We start from the raw sequence: 15,221 nt of genomic DNA on the forward strand, positions 1-15,221 counted from the left end.
CTACAGGTGCTAACAGCATAATCTACGTAAATGCCCTAAGGGAATTCCACCCAGCATCCTTTTGCTTCCTCTGCTAGGGTACATGACTGGGCTCTGACTAATGAAACCAACACACCTGGCGAGTATGAAAATGTGCAGCTGTTTCCCCACATTGCGTTGGTCATTGTATTTTCCCTCTAAATAGTTCATTTTAAAGGCAATCAAAAATACTATAGAGCCACAGCAATATTTCAGATAATTTCTGAATGCCGTATCATACCTTTTGTCTATGGCAGATTCTAATATGTTAGGGTTCCAGAACAGGACCCAGGAGAAGGCATTTCCTGCTAAGAATGGAAGCCCCAGAAGTCACAGAAGTCATTCTGTCAAGATGGGGCAACCAACACAAGAATTTAGTGAACATGACTAACACTAAAAGCATATTACATTGTAGACACATCTCAAATATCCAGGGCTGTTGTGGGAAGCCCCTTGAAATCCAGTAGAGTTGAGGTTAGAATGACTCATAGTCTATGTTACTCATAGCATAAGAGCCAACACCAAACATTTTTAACAGAATCAGTGTCAAATGATTTCATATGACCATTTAAGAATACTCTCACTTATAACAAATTATAACTGACATCAGCCTGGACCATAAAAGTAATTGCATAACTCACTTAAACAGACATCTGCTTTTGCCAATCCAGTATCTGTACCCACTCTTTCTGATGTGCCTGGGGAACTCCTCAGCCCTATTATACACTAGTACGCCCCATGGGACTGACCCTATATCTCAGCTGCAGGGCTGGGCATGTAACACAACAGGCACAGCCATCTCCTTGGCTACAGTAATTGGTTCAGACAGGTGCACATGACTTAAGCATACAGAATCAAAGTCAAACCTGGAACTTCTGTGGCAAAGAGAAGCTTTCCACTAGAAGCAGTGAGATCTGAGAACAAAAGCAAGATGCTCCTGCCACAGGTCCCAGATAGAAAGCGGAATAGGGAAGAACAAATCTGACTCCATACTGGATCCTTTTCTTTACTTTAACCTTATTGCTTTTGCTACAAGTTAATCCCTAAAGGGGTGTTGCCATAGCTTAAAGTAAACAAAATAGCCCACCTCTGGGAACCCTGCCTCCCATGCCCAAGTGTTAAGCTAAAATACTTTTGTTTGAGTTCACAGGAAACATCCCCACCAGGTCCACCTGGCTGCAGGAAAGAAAAATTAGCACATCCCCTGGGGAGGCTGGTCAGAACCAAGAAGTATTTGCAACAACATAGCACCTTTTTTACTTTACCTCCTCACCTCCCCCTGTTTGTTCTATAAAAAGAAACTAGCATCCAAACCCCAGCAAGATGGCTCTTTTGGACACTAGTCTGCCATCTTCTCAGTCTCCTGGCTTTTCAAATAAAGTTGCTATTCCTTGTCCCAAAACCTCATCTCTCGATTTATTGGCCTTTGTGCGGCGAGCAGTAGGAGCTTCACCTTGGCAACAAAAGTACCTGCCTGAAGTACAGCCAGCATAGCAAAAGTGCAGTCAAGAGACAGAGAGAGACCAAGTCCTAATGACAGTGTCTGAATCCCTGCGTTAGCCGTGACGCAAGCAAAATCTCTCCCAGGACTTTTCAGTTATGCACGTCAATATATTGCATTTTTATCATTTATGCCAGTTTAGACTGACCTGCAGTCACTTGCATCCCAAAGAGTCTTGACTAATCATCTTTCAATAAAAACTTACTTTAGCATTAGTAAAACATTCAACTGCTAATTCCAGGTACACTGAAACAATTATTTTTATATTAAAGTAACATAGAGCCCAGAAATGGACCCACCTACATGGTCAATTAATCTACGACAGAGGAGGCAAGAATATACAAAGGGGAAGACAGATTCTTCAATAAATCATTTTGCGAAAACTCAACAGCTACATGCAAAAGAATCAAATTGGACTACTTTCTCACACCACATAAAAAAATAAACCCAAAATGCATTAAAGACTTACACAGAAGACCTGAAACCATAAAACTCCTAGAAGAAAACACAGGCAGTAGGCTCTCTGACAGCAGTCTTAGCAATATTTTTTTGGATGTGTCTCCTCAGGCAAGGGAAATAAGAACAAAAATAAACAAAAGGGACCACATCAAACTACAAAGCTATTGCACAACAAAGAAAACTATCAACCAAAAGAAAAGGCTGCCTACTGAATGGGAAAAGATATTTGCAAACAATGTATCTGGCAAGGGGTTAATATCCCACATATACAAAGGACTCATACAACCCAACATCAAAAAAGCAAGCAACCCAATTACAAAATGGGCAGAGGACCTAAAGAGACATTTTTCCAAAAAAGACCTACGTATGGCCAAGAGGCAGATGAAAAGATGCTCAGTATAACTAATCATCAGGAAAATGCAAATCAAAACCACAATGAGATATTGCCTCACACCTGTCAGAATGGCTATTATCAAAAAGGCAACAAACAACAATTGTTGGTGAGGATGTAGAGAAAAGGTAATCCTTGTGAACTGGGTGGGAATGTAAATTGGTGCAGACACTGTGGAAAACAGTATGGAGGTTCCTTAAAACGTTAAAAATAGAACTACTATACAATCCAGCAATTTCACTTCTGGGTATTTTTCCAAAAAAAAAAACCCACCAAAAAACAAAAATACTAATTCAAAAGGATATGTGCCCCTCTATGTTCACTGCAGCATTATTCACAATAGCCAAGATATGGAAGCAACCTATTTATCTACATGGATAGACAGATATGGTGTGTGTCTCTCTCTCTATATATATATAAAAATTATATTAGTCATGAAAAAGAATGAAATTTTGCCATTTGTGACAACATGGGTGGACCTAGACAGTATTATGCTAAGTGAAATAAGTCAAACACCATATGATTTCATTTATATGTGGAATCTAAAAAACAAAACAAATGAACAAACGTAACAAGACAGGAAACAATCACAGATGCAGAGAACAGGTGGTTGCCAGAGTGGAGGGGTGTGGGAGGCTTAGTAAAATAGGTGAGGGAAATTAAGAGGCACAAACTTCCAGTTACAAAATAAATGAGTCACGGGAGTGAAATGTACAGCATGAGGAATATTATCAATAATTATGTTATATCTTTGTATGGTGACAGAAGGTAACTAGACTTACCATGGTGATCATTTTGACATGCCTAGAAATATTGAATCACTATGCTGTACACCACAAACTAACATGCTGTTGAAAGTCCCATTATACTTAAAAAACAAACAAACTCATAGAAAAAGAGATCAAATTTGTGGTTACCAGAGGTGGGGAGTCGGGGGGGAGGGGGAGTTAGATGAAGATGGTCAAAAAGTACAAACTTCCAGTTATAAGATAAATACTGGGGATATAATCTAGAATATGATTAATATAATTAACTTTGCTGTACATTATACATGAAAGTGAGGAAATATAATGGAGCAGGTGTAGGACCATAGGAAAATCAAATGGGACTTTGTCCCAACCTCAGGTTTCTAATGTTAGATCACTATTATTATTTGTTTCCCATCATAAGAAATTCATGAGTTCTTTCCATGAAGAATGGCAAGGGAAGTGGATCTGCAGATTTCTATCATGAAACTCAAAAGCCTGCTCCAATGTTATATTACACATAAAAAAATACTATATGAGAAAGATTTTTAAAAGCAGCTATTAAAATATAGGGGCAGTAAGTATTAAATGGCTGACTTAATGTTTAGTATTTGAGATATGTACTTATTGAGTGCTACTCTGGGTCAGAGACTCCATTACTTTAACACAAACCAAAGTGAAACCCATATTTAAAAGCCCAATTGGGTTATTGCACTTACACTCCACTCAGTACATTAACAGACTGTGTCTTCACTCCGTATCCAGTCTCCTTTAAATTAGCAACAATTCCTAATACATCAATACTGGAACCTTTGGATCCAAAGTTTTTTTCATTGTACATTATCATGTGAGCATTTGAAAAATCCTATTGAGAAAAAAAAATTCAAAATTCAAAGGCGAGCCGTTTATTATCCCAAAACGCCCAAGCATTAGCCATTAGCTTTTCTTTAACTTACACCTAATATAGGTCGTAAAGACTGAAGTTCTCCACTGTAGCCTCCCCAGTCATTCCAGTCCTTATATTCTCCTTCTTCAAGCAAATACTGATGACCAGTAAAGCCAGGCTTCTCATAAGCAACCCAACTACAACAAAAAGAACATGAAGGAGTAGAAATTTTCAGTAGTGTCAAAGTATCAGTTTCAATGACAAATATAAATAGCTATAAAGCTAGACATGGACTCATGCATTATGACTATTGGAATGCTTCCCTAGCATTTAAGAGAGTAACGGAATGGCCCCAAGAAATCAACCTAAGAAGCATACACCAACGTTCCGAAAAGGAGTATGGTGGGGTCAGTGTGCATGCGTACATGTGTGTCTGAACATGTATGTTTAAGAACTGACTCAAAAGAACTTCAGCCAATAAAACTGAATGAACTTTCTTCCAATAGTAATTAAAATATTGTATATTTTGGGCTATTTACAAGCCATTTTCAGTGTACAATTCTAAAGGAAATATGTTAAGATCTATAAAGTGCAAAATATGATCCTAAAAAATAGAAAGCAAACTAACAGTTCAATAGTTTGGAGCATAATATTAATAAACAAGATTGTAGATTTGATCAATCTGGATGGGCCAATTTATCAGCCTTGCTCAGCTGACTGACCCCAAACCAGCCCATCAAACTGCTGTGTCAGATCCAGGTCACAGCTAGCTGAAGAAAACATGTTTGAAATTCACTCTACCATACAATCTGGAATGCTAACTTTGGGAGAGAGAGAACATGTTTTTTTACTTTATTAAAGGGAATAAAAAGAAATCCTTACAGGTCACTCCTGTCTACTTACATGCCTCTCAGAACTTTCATAGATCCCACTGATGTAAGGGGCAAATGTTCATCTCCAGTTGTTTCACCTCCTTCCATGATACAATTACACACCTCTTTTTCTAGTTCCATACATTTTCCTTCAAAGAAAGGCTTTTCATAAATAACTACCTATAATATAAATGAGATATGCTAGTAATTTGTTGAAAGTTAAATATCTCAATAGCCAAACATTAAATTAGTCACTTAGTATCACTAAGTAGTGGAACACAAATTAAAATTTTCTAAACCTATTTTTTAAATTAACTAAATAACAGTATCTTGTAATTTTTAAATAAATTTATTCATTTATTTTTGGCTGCATTAGGTCTTCGTTGGCTGTGCGCAGGCTTTCTTTAGTTGCAGCAAGTGGGGGCTACTCTTTGTTGTGGTGCGCAGGCTTCTCACTGCAGTGGCTTCTCTTGTTGTGGAGCATGGGCTCTAGGTGCATGGGCTTCAGTAGTTGTGGCATGCGGGCTCAGTAGTTGTGGCACACGGGCTTAGTTGCTCCGTGGCACGTGGGATCTTCCCGGACCAGGGCTCGAACCTGTGTCCCCTGCCTTGGCAGGCGGATTCTTAACCACTGCGCCACCAGGGAAGCCCCATGAAATGTAATTTTAAAAATCAGAATTTTTTTTCTGCTGTGGTGTAGCCTGAAGTCAAGGTTCAAAAGACAGTTTATGCATAATTGGTTTTTGTTCAATGTCTAGAACTGATATTTAGAATTTTGCTCAGGCTAAACTAAAGGAACCAAAGAATTCTAAGTTGCTTTAAAAATGAAACAAACTATAGATCAAACTATGTGTCACAGATGTGTGAAGTAGAACTAACAGAAAGAGCATTTGGGAGTAGGGAGAACTTGTCTTGAAAAGTGAGGTTTTTCCTTGCTAACTGGCAAGTAGCAACAGGTCCTGCAGTTAGTAAATACAACCACAAACTACAAACTTAATACAACAGCGAACGCTTTGAGCCACGGCTAGGCAACTGTTAGTGACAACTGGTGCCGTCAGCATCATCTTCCAGCCTGAAGGATGCCGTGTAAGTTGCACAGCTTCCTTGGGCTGCAGTTATGTTTTATGGAAGCTGATATGTAAAATCACACAAGTATTACCTTCGTGGAGATGAAACGGGAATAAAATTTTTTAAATATATAGATTACCTTTGGATCTATAGGGAATTCAACTTTACGGCCACCCTGAAAAGAAAAATAACATAATAAGAAAAGTGGTTTGTCACTGTTACATTACCATTTCCTATTACCCACAGCAGTCTGCGGTAAGCCTTGGAACTGCAGAGCAACCACATTGCTGTTTGTTTAATCAATGTTGAGACAGTTCTAAAATTACCAAAAATGCAGGGAAGATATGAGGAAGACTGTCTAAAGCAGAGTCTCACAGAGGCGGTCTATAAGCTGAATCTGTACAGTAGCTGTGCTTTTTAACCAAATGAGTGTTAGGGGTTTTTTTTGTTTGTTTTAACTCAGTAAACTTCTAAAAAAAATGCATATTTCTCACTTACCTTAAAAAGCAGTCCTAAAATCTGATATCTCTGGACCCAAATTCTCACAGGCAGCAACCTTCACTTTCTGCGCTTATTAATTGGGCTCACCCTCCAGCCAGGATACAGGCTGGGGTTTGCCTGTCTCCGCCTGTCTCCACCTCTTCCGCAGTTCAACTCCCTGCCAGCCTACTCACGCCTATTTGCTGCCTGGCCCCGGAGGCATTTGATTTTGCAACTGCTGGCTTACAAAACTGTTGAAGTTCCCTCAAGTTCACAATATGATCTGAAGGACTTTTGAAATAACCAGGCAAACTGTTAGATAAATTTAAAACATCCCGAAGGATGGGTCTATGGGGGTTGCTATATTTTTGTAATAAAAATGTTTTTTTAATCCAAAAATCTCACTAAAAATAAACCATAGAAGAGGTATCTCATACAAATATTAAATAGGGTAAAAGTTAAAATCAGCAATGGGAAAGTAAGAAGGATATTTTTCACCTCTGTTTAAAAGCCTTAAAAAAAAGTACAGCCAAAGATGCTCAAATACAGCAAATGAACTGTAATTATAAAGGAATGTGGCTGATTTTATCAACAAACCAGGGCTCATACAGCCAAGTAAGTACGCTTTTCAAAAGTAATCCTTCTTGAATGCTGTGAACTTCACAGTTCTGCTGCTTATCATTAAAAACTGCCTTCAACCCACTACTGGGCATGTACCCTGAGAAAACCATAACTCAGAAAGATACATGTAGTATGGGGTGGTGGTGGTGGTGGGATGAACTGGGAGATTGGGATTGACATATATACACTAATTTGTATAAAATAGATAACTAATAAGAACCTGCTGTACAAAAAAAATAAAATTTACTTATGTAAAAAAAAAAAAAGATACATGTACCACAAATGTTCACTGCAGCACTATTTACAATAGCCAGGACATTTAAACAACCTAAATGTCCGTTGACAAACAAATGGATAAAAAAGATGTGGCACATATGTACAATGGAATATTACTCAGCCATAAAAAGGAACGAAACTGAGTTATTTGTAGTGAGGTGGATGGACCTACAGAGTGAAGTAAGTCAGAAAGAGAAAAACAAATACCGTATGCTAACGCATATATATGGAATCTAGAAAAATGGTACTGATGAACCTAGTGGTAGGGCAGGAATAAAGATGCAGACATTGAGAATGGACTTGAGGACACAGTGGGGAAGGGTAAGCTGGGACCAACTTAGAGAGTAGCACTGCCATACATATACACTACCAAATGTAAAATGGATGGCTGGTGGGAAGCTGCTGCATAGCACGGGGAGATCAGCTCGGTGCTTTGTGACCACCTAGAGGGGAGGGATGGGGAGGGTGGGAGGGAGATGCAAGGGGGAGGGGATATGGGGATATGTGTGTGCATACAGCTGATTCATTTTGTTGTATGGCAGAAACTAACAACATTGTGAAGCAATTATACTCCAATAAAGATGTATTAAAAAAACCTGCCTTCAAAACCTGAGGCGATTCTTTCATACATTCATAAAACTAACAAAACTTTGTTCTTTGAAAATGGATTTAACTTTAGAAAAAAGCCCAACATTATTTGCATGAAGACCAGCAGACATCTAGGTAATTAAACTACAAGCTTTGGCAGGAGGGGTAAAATTAAGATAAAAAAATTATCTTCCTGCCTTTCTAATTTGTCTCAAAGTGCCTCAGAAGACAATCACAAAGTGGAATTTCAAGAACACGTTTGTAACAGGAGCCTCACTCATGTGGTAGGTTTTTAGTGAGCACCTACTACAATGCAGCTCAACATGGGTTGAGCTGCAGCCTGGATCCTCCCAAGGCTTAGAGTCTTGCAGATGAAACAGACAAAGAACAAGGCAAAATACAGGGGAAGGAAGCACAGGCCCTTTCTAAGGCAAAAGCTTTGGAGAAAAACACTCATTCCGACATCCAGCTCCAGGGGCCCCCAAAGCAGCCACCCGCCTGGCCTCCTGTCACTACAACTGGCTGGTCTGCAGCAAGCCCCATCCTGGCCCAGCTCCGCTCTGGATCATGCAGCGTACTCTGACATCTCCATCTAAATTAATCCTGCGTGGTTTACAAGACCCTCTTGAATTATCGTGAAGCTCTCCTAATTATCCCCCTTCTCTTTTCTAACACCTACAAGTTGGACTTTATCTGTCCGTCCTCCTGTTCTTCCCCAAAGGTTTAATTCTTCACTTTCTCATTTCTGCTCTGGGCTGAGCTTTGCACACACATCAGTGGCTCTGCAAGGCCGAGAACACCTTGAAGGCCAAGGCCATAGGCGTATCCACATTTTTTCATCTGTAGCATCTAGCAAGTTAACCTTTCTATTATTTCTATCTAGCAATAGGTCCCATCTTCTACATATTTGTTTTTAAAAAGTCTGCTTTATTGCTTTAAAGTCACATCACATGAACTATCAAAGTTAAGCAGAGAATGACTGATTCTAAGAACACATTGTTGGATTTCCACCTTTACCATTTTCAGAGGCCGCATGGATCCAATGTACGCCTCCTCTGTATCCCAGAAGGATAAGTCAGGGTATTCACCAGGTTCCAGGATAAAAGGGACACCCTGAAATCCAGGCTCTTCGTAAATCAGCCATCTAAATAAGTACCAAGGAAGGAAGAAATAGAGACAATTCATCATTTCTGTCAGTGGGACACAGCACCCCACTAATGAGAGAGGAACAGAACAGGACAGGATGTGGATCTGGATGATGTACAGTTACACTTAGGTAATACAGCAACATTAAACTCAAGGAGGAATAAGCCATTATATGCACCTCTTCTTGAGCTTTTACTAGTCTCCTTGGCTTGGCTGTCTTTGTCCACTTATTTTACTTCCTACTATGAACTGCCTCACAGTGTAAATGTCTCTATTACTTCCAAGTAATAAAAGTAGTTATCTTTTGCACTATATGTGTTTAGAGAGGCTCTACCCAGGAGATCTCAAATGTTTTAAAAGGTTACATCCCCTTTGTAACCAAAGAATAGGATGTTCCACCTAATCATTTTTCACAGTCAAAAATTAATAACGTCTAGCAAAAGAGCTTACAAGGAATGCCACTCAGAATTCTACGTAATCCTCACAACAATGCTATTGGGAAAAAATACTACTGTCCCCATTTTATAGATGAGGTTAAGTGAATTGCCCAGGGTCACACAGCTACAAGTACCAAATGCAGGGCTGATCCTAGCTAACTCCAAAGCCAAGCTCCCAATCATTCTTTGACAGCAATGCTTCTCTTTCCAGAGAGTGCACTGAACGTAATTTCACAATGACTCAGGATCATCGCTGTGAGTATGACTCAATGCACAGTGATGTCTGTGGGGCTTTTGAAAGTCTAAGGCTGCTTGTTCCCAGGCCCAAAGCTTGTTGAGTTCTTGGACTGTGATTTTTATGGCTTTTCAATACCACACCCTTCTATCAGACTTGTCAGCTGTCACTTCTGCTGTGGTCAGGAAATCAGAAGACTCACCCTCCTCTTCGTAAACAAATAAGGAATTCTTGGTGATCACTTACACTCGACAATTCTTTATTAGTCTTGCTAAAGCATCCTAGTTGGGGTAACGTGACCAAGTTTCCCAGAATACCGAACCAGGAAGAGGATGGCTGTAAAGGCAATCTTTTACCAGCAAAATGGTTCTGATTCTCCCCTCTTTGTTTCTCTTGTTCACAATGTTGGCCCAAGGGCATATTTTTGGTGATGGTTTTTGTTAAAGGTTCCCCTGGATAAATCAGTTAACTTCGTTTGACTAATTATACAGAGTTTTATAATCAAAATCCCACTGAAGAATTGTCAACACACACACACGAATGCTGAGAGGCTGTGTGTGGTGTATGGGTGCGGCATCAAAGCTAATGCACAGGGTTAGAAGTCAGGATAATTGTTACAAGGACAACCAGGAGAAGGCAGGAACAAGGGGGAGCTTCTAAGACACTGGTTGTGCACTATTTCTTGATCTGAATGATGGTTACACTTTGAAAATTCACTCAGTTTTACACATGTATGATTTGTTGTGTACCTTTTAATACAAACGTTATATATACTTCAATAACAAGTTAAGGGAAAAAAGAGACATCTTTTAAATATCACTTGCAATATCCCTAAACCACAAGAAAGCAGAGGCTAAGAGTGGGGTCCTCTAAACCTCCTTTTGTTTACAGCATGACAGTTAAGGATGCATTACACCTTTTTTGGAGCTCAAAGCTCTCACAGGCACACTGCACACTGCACACTGATGCCCTAGCTAAATAATGGCAGCTTGTCATACATTGTGGTATTTGGCTAACTAGCGAAGGGCCTTGAAGTCTGACTCTTCACAACAGGATGAATTTTTCATAAACACAATGGACAGCTCATAAACCAGTGATTCTGAGATTCTGACATGATGCTTACTGAAGTACCCTTTCATTAAGTCTTTCCTTCTACAGTTTGAGTTCCGAGGGTATGTATTCATCTGACACTAAATATCTCACTTTCCTTGAAGCACATGGTTTAGTCACAATAACATTCATAGAAGGAAGGTAATTTGGAGTAAAGGGTAATTTATCAAAAAACTGAACATATAAACTGGCACACTTGAAAAGACTGCTGTTCTGAGGGTCCCTCCTCAGTGAGCGAGTGCTAAGGGCCTCCTGGGTAACTCAGACAGACATTTATGAATGTTCGGTGGACTTTGGAATTTGAAAACTCATATACAAAGTGTGATCCTTTTCCCCTAAATTCTATTCCAACAAGATACATTATTCACGAGGCGCTCCAGAGAGGAGGAAACTACCTTCAGGCAGTGTCATTTCAGTTTCTAAAGGTATTCTTTTATTTTCCCATGTACTGAGGTAATGAACTTTTGCCTATATTATGAATAAACAGTATGACTACAAAGAACTTTTAAAAAAAATAACAGAAGTATACATACAAATGAATATTGTTGAACTAATAACAATGGCCATCCATTCATTAAAAACATTTGCATAGTTACTCTTTCAGAAATACCCTTTGAGTCAGACAAGAAAAATTGGTCTTACTTGTTCACTGTTCTTAAACAAACAAAGAAACAGTATTTCCGGCTGGATTCTCAGTCTTATTCTCCAGACAAGGCTGCACATGAATGTTGGCTACGTACAGAAACCAGCGGGGTACTCAAAAGATTAAGTCTGAACGTGCCAACTTTGAGGTTATTCAGAGGTGGGTGAGCTCTGAATCTCAAGCAGGGAAATGTGCCTTTACAATGGGGAGATGTGGGAAGCACCAATTTAACCAAGCAATCAAACTTGGGATCATTAATGAGAAGCAGGCTGGCATGTACCACAAGTTGTGATACAGCATGAATATACACCACTACCTATAGGAAGTAGCAACCTTGTCAAAACTCTTCAATCTGCATCTGATCATACCTGCAGACCCAACCACCTCTATACAGAAAATTCAGGTGACAGAAGAACGAGTTAAATGATATCATGAGGAAACACTCAGAAAATCCAGAATGTAGCACATTCTCTAAGCAGCTGATCTAAATTCTTCAAAAAGTCAGTGGCTGGGACTTCCCTGGTGGCTCAGTGGTTAGGAATCCTCCTGCCAGTGCAGGGGACACGGGTTTGATCCCTGGTCCTGGAAGATCCCACATGCAGCAGAGCAACTAGGCCCGTGCGCCACAACTACTGAGCCTGCACTCTAGAGCCCACAAGTCATAACTACTGAGCCAACAAGCCACAATTACTGAAGCCCACACGCCACAACTACTGAGCCTGCACGCCTAGAGCCCATGCTCCGCAACAAGAGAAACCACCGCAACGAGAAGCTCGCGCACCGCAAGGAAGAGTAGCCCCCACTCACGGCAACCAGAGAAAGCCTGCACGCAGCAACAAAGACCCAACGCATGAGATTGGTTCAAGATGGCCGAGTAGAAGGACGTGCTCGCACTCCCTCTTGCAAAAACACCAGAATCACAACTAACTGCTGAACAATCATCGACAGGAAGACACTGGAACTCACCAAAAAAGATATTCCACATCCAAAGACAAAGGAGAAGCCACAATGAGACGGTAGGAGGGGCACAATCACAATAAAATCAAATCCCATAACTGCTGGGTGGGTGACTCACAAACTGGCTGGGGAACACTTATACCACAGAAGTCCACCCACTGGAGTGAAGGTTCTGAGCCCCATGTCAGGCTTCCAAATCAGGGGGTCCGTAAAAGGGAGGAGGAATTCCTAGAAAATCAGACTTCGGAGGCTAGCAGGATTTGATTGCAGGACTTCGGCAGGACTGGGGGAAACAGAGACTCCACTCTTGGAGGGCACACACAAAGTAGTATGTGCATCGGGACCCAGGGGAAGGAGCAGTGACCCCATAGGAGACTAAACCAGACCTACCTGGTAGTGTTGGAGGGTCTCCTGCAGAGGCGGGGGGCACCTGTGGCTCACCAAGGGACAAAGACACCAGCAGCAGAAGTTCTGGGAAGTACTCCTTGGCATGAGCCCTTCCAGTGTCCACCATTAGCCCCATCAAAGAGCCCGGGTAGGCTCCAGTGTTGGGTCACCTCAGGGCAAACAACCAACAGGGAGGGAACCAAGCCCCACCCACCAGCAAATAAGCAGATTAAAGTTTTACTGAGCTCTGACCACCAGAGCAACAGCCAGCTCTACCCACCACCAGTCCCTCCCATCAGGAAGCTTGCACAAGCCTCTTAGATAGCCTCATCCACCAGAGGGCAGACAGCAGAAGCAAGAACTACAATCCTGCAGCCTGTGGAACAAAAACCACATTCACAGAAAGAGAGACAAGATGAAAAGGCAGAGGGCTATATACCAGATGAAGGAACTAGATAAAACCCCAGGAAAACAACTAAATGAAGTGGAGATAGGCAACCTTCCAGAAAAAGAATTCAGAATAATGATAGTGAAGATGATGCAGGACCTCGGAAAAAGAAGGGAGGCAAAGATCGAGAAGATGCAAAAAATGTTTAACAAAGATCTAGAAGAATGAACAAACAGAGATGAATAATACAATAACTGAAATGAAAAATACACTAGAAGGAATCAATAGCAGAATAACTGAGGCAGAAGAACGGATAAGTGACCTGGAACACAGAATGGTGGAATTCTGATGCTGAACAGAATAAAGATAAAAGAATGAAAAGAAATGAAGACAGACTAAGAGACCTCTGGGACAACATTAAACGCAACAACATTCACATTATAGGGGTCCCAGAAGGAGAAGAGAGAGAGAAAGGACCAGAGAAAACATTTGCAGAGATTATAGTCGAAAACTTCCCTAACATGGGAAAGAAAATAGCCACCCAAGTCCAGGAAGCACAGCAAGTCCCATATAGGATAAACCCAAGGAGAAACACACCAAGACACATAGTAATCAAATTGGCAAAAATTAAAGACCAAGAAAAATTATTGAAAGTAGCAAGGGAAAAACAACAAATAACATACAAGGGAACTCCCATAAGGTTAACAGCTGATTTCTCAGCAGAAACTCTACAAGACAGAAGGGAGTGGCATTATATACTTAAAGTGATAAAAGGGAATAAACTACAACCAAGATTACTCTACTCAGCAAGGATCTCATTCAGATTCGATGGAGAAATCAAAAGCTTCACAGACAAGCAAAAGCTAACAGAATTCAGCACCACCAAACCAGCTCTACAAATGCTAAAGGAACTTTTCTAAGTGGGAAACACAAGAGAAGAAAAGGACCTACAAAAACAAACCCAAAACAGTTCAGAAAATGGTCATAGGAACATACATATTGATAATTACCTTAAACGTGAATGGAATAAATGTTCCAACCAAAAGACACAGGCTTGCTGAATGGATACAAAAACAAGACCCATACATATGCTGTCTACAAGAGACCCACTTCAGACCTAGGGACACATACAGACTGAAAGTGAGGCGAAAGAAAAAGATATTCCATGCAAATGGAATTCAAAAGAAAGCTGGAGTAGCAATTCTCATATCAGACAAAGTAGACTTTAAAATAAAGAATGTTACAAGAGACAAGGAAGGACACTAAATAATGATCAAGGGATCAATCCAAGAAGAAGATATAACAATTATAAATATATATGCACCCAACATAGGAGCACCTCAATACATAAGGCAACTGCTAACAGCTGTAAAAGAGGAAACTGACAGTAACACAATAATACTGGGGGACTTTAATACCTCACTTACACCAATGGACAGATCATCCAAAATGAAAATAAATAAGGAAACAGAAGCTTTAAATGACACAATAAACCAGATAGATTTAATTGATATTTATAGGACATTCCATCCAAAAACGGCAGATTACACTTACTTCTCCAGTGTGCAAGGAACATTCTTCAGGATAGATCACATCTTGGGTCACAAATCAAGCCTCAGTAAATTTAAGAAAATTGAAATCCTATCAAGCATCTTTTCTGACCACAATGCTATGAGATTAGAAATCAATTACAGGGAAAAAAATGTAAAGAACACAGACACATGGAGGCTAAACAATACGTTACTAAATAACCAAGAGATCACTGAAGAAATTAAAGAGGAAATAAAAAATACCTAGAGAAAAATGACAATGAAAACATGACAATCCAAAACCTATGGGATGCAGCAAAAGCAGTTCTAAGAGGGAAGTTTATAGCTATACAAGCCTACCTCCAGAAACAAGAAAAATCTCAAGTAAACAATCTAACCTTACACCTAAAGGAACTAGAGAAAGAAGAACAAACAAAACCCAAAGTTAGCAGAAGGAAAGAAATCATAAAGATCAGAGCAGAA

General features: G+C 40.1%; 1 protein-coding gene across 1 annotated transcript in view; it reads right to left on the reverse strand.

Moving 5' to 3' along the window:
* The window catches only part of CRYBG1 (crystallin beta-gamma domain containing 1), a 59,968-nt gene that overhangs the window by 20,039 nt on the left and 24,708 nt on the right, over positions 1–15,221 (reverse strand). The window contains exons 7-11 of the mRNA XM_082633934.1: positions 8,924–9,050; positions 6,081–6,116; positions 4,905–5,053; positions 4,072–4,198; positions 3,835–3,980 (exon numbers count right to left, since the gene is read on the reverse strand). Coding sequence (XP_082490060.1) covers positions 3,835–3,980; positions 4,072–4,198; positions 4,905–5,053; positions 6,081–6,116; positions 8,924–9,050 — 585 coding nt within the window. The remainder of the gene's footprint in view (positions 1–3,834; positions 3,981–4,071; positions 4,199–4,904; positions 5,054–6,080; positions 6,117–8,923; positions 9,051–15,221) is intronic.

This window comes from Mesoplodon mirus, assembly GCF_964341445.2.
Source record: "Mesoplodon mirus genome assembly, chromosome: 10".
Lineage (NCBI taxonomy): Eukaryota > Metazoa > Chordata > Mammalia > Artiodactyla > Ziphiidae > Mesoplodon > Mesoplodon mirus.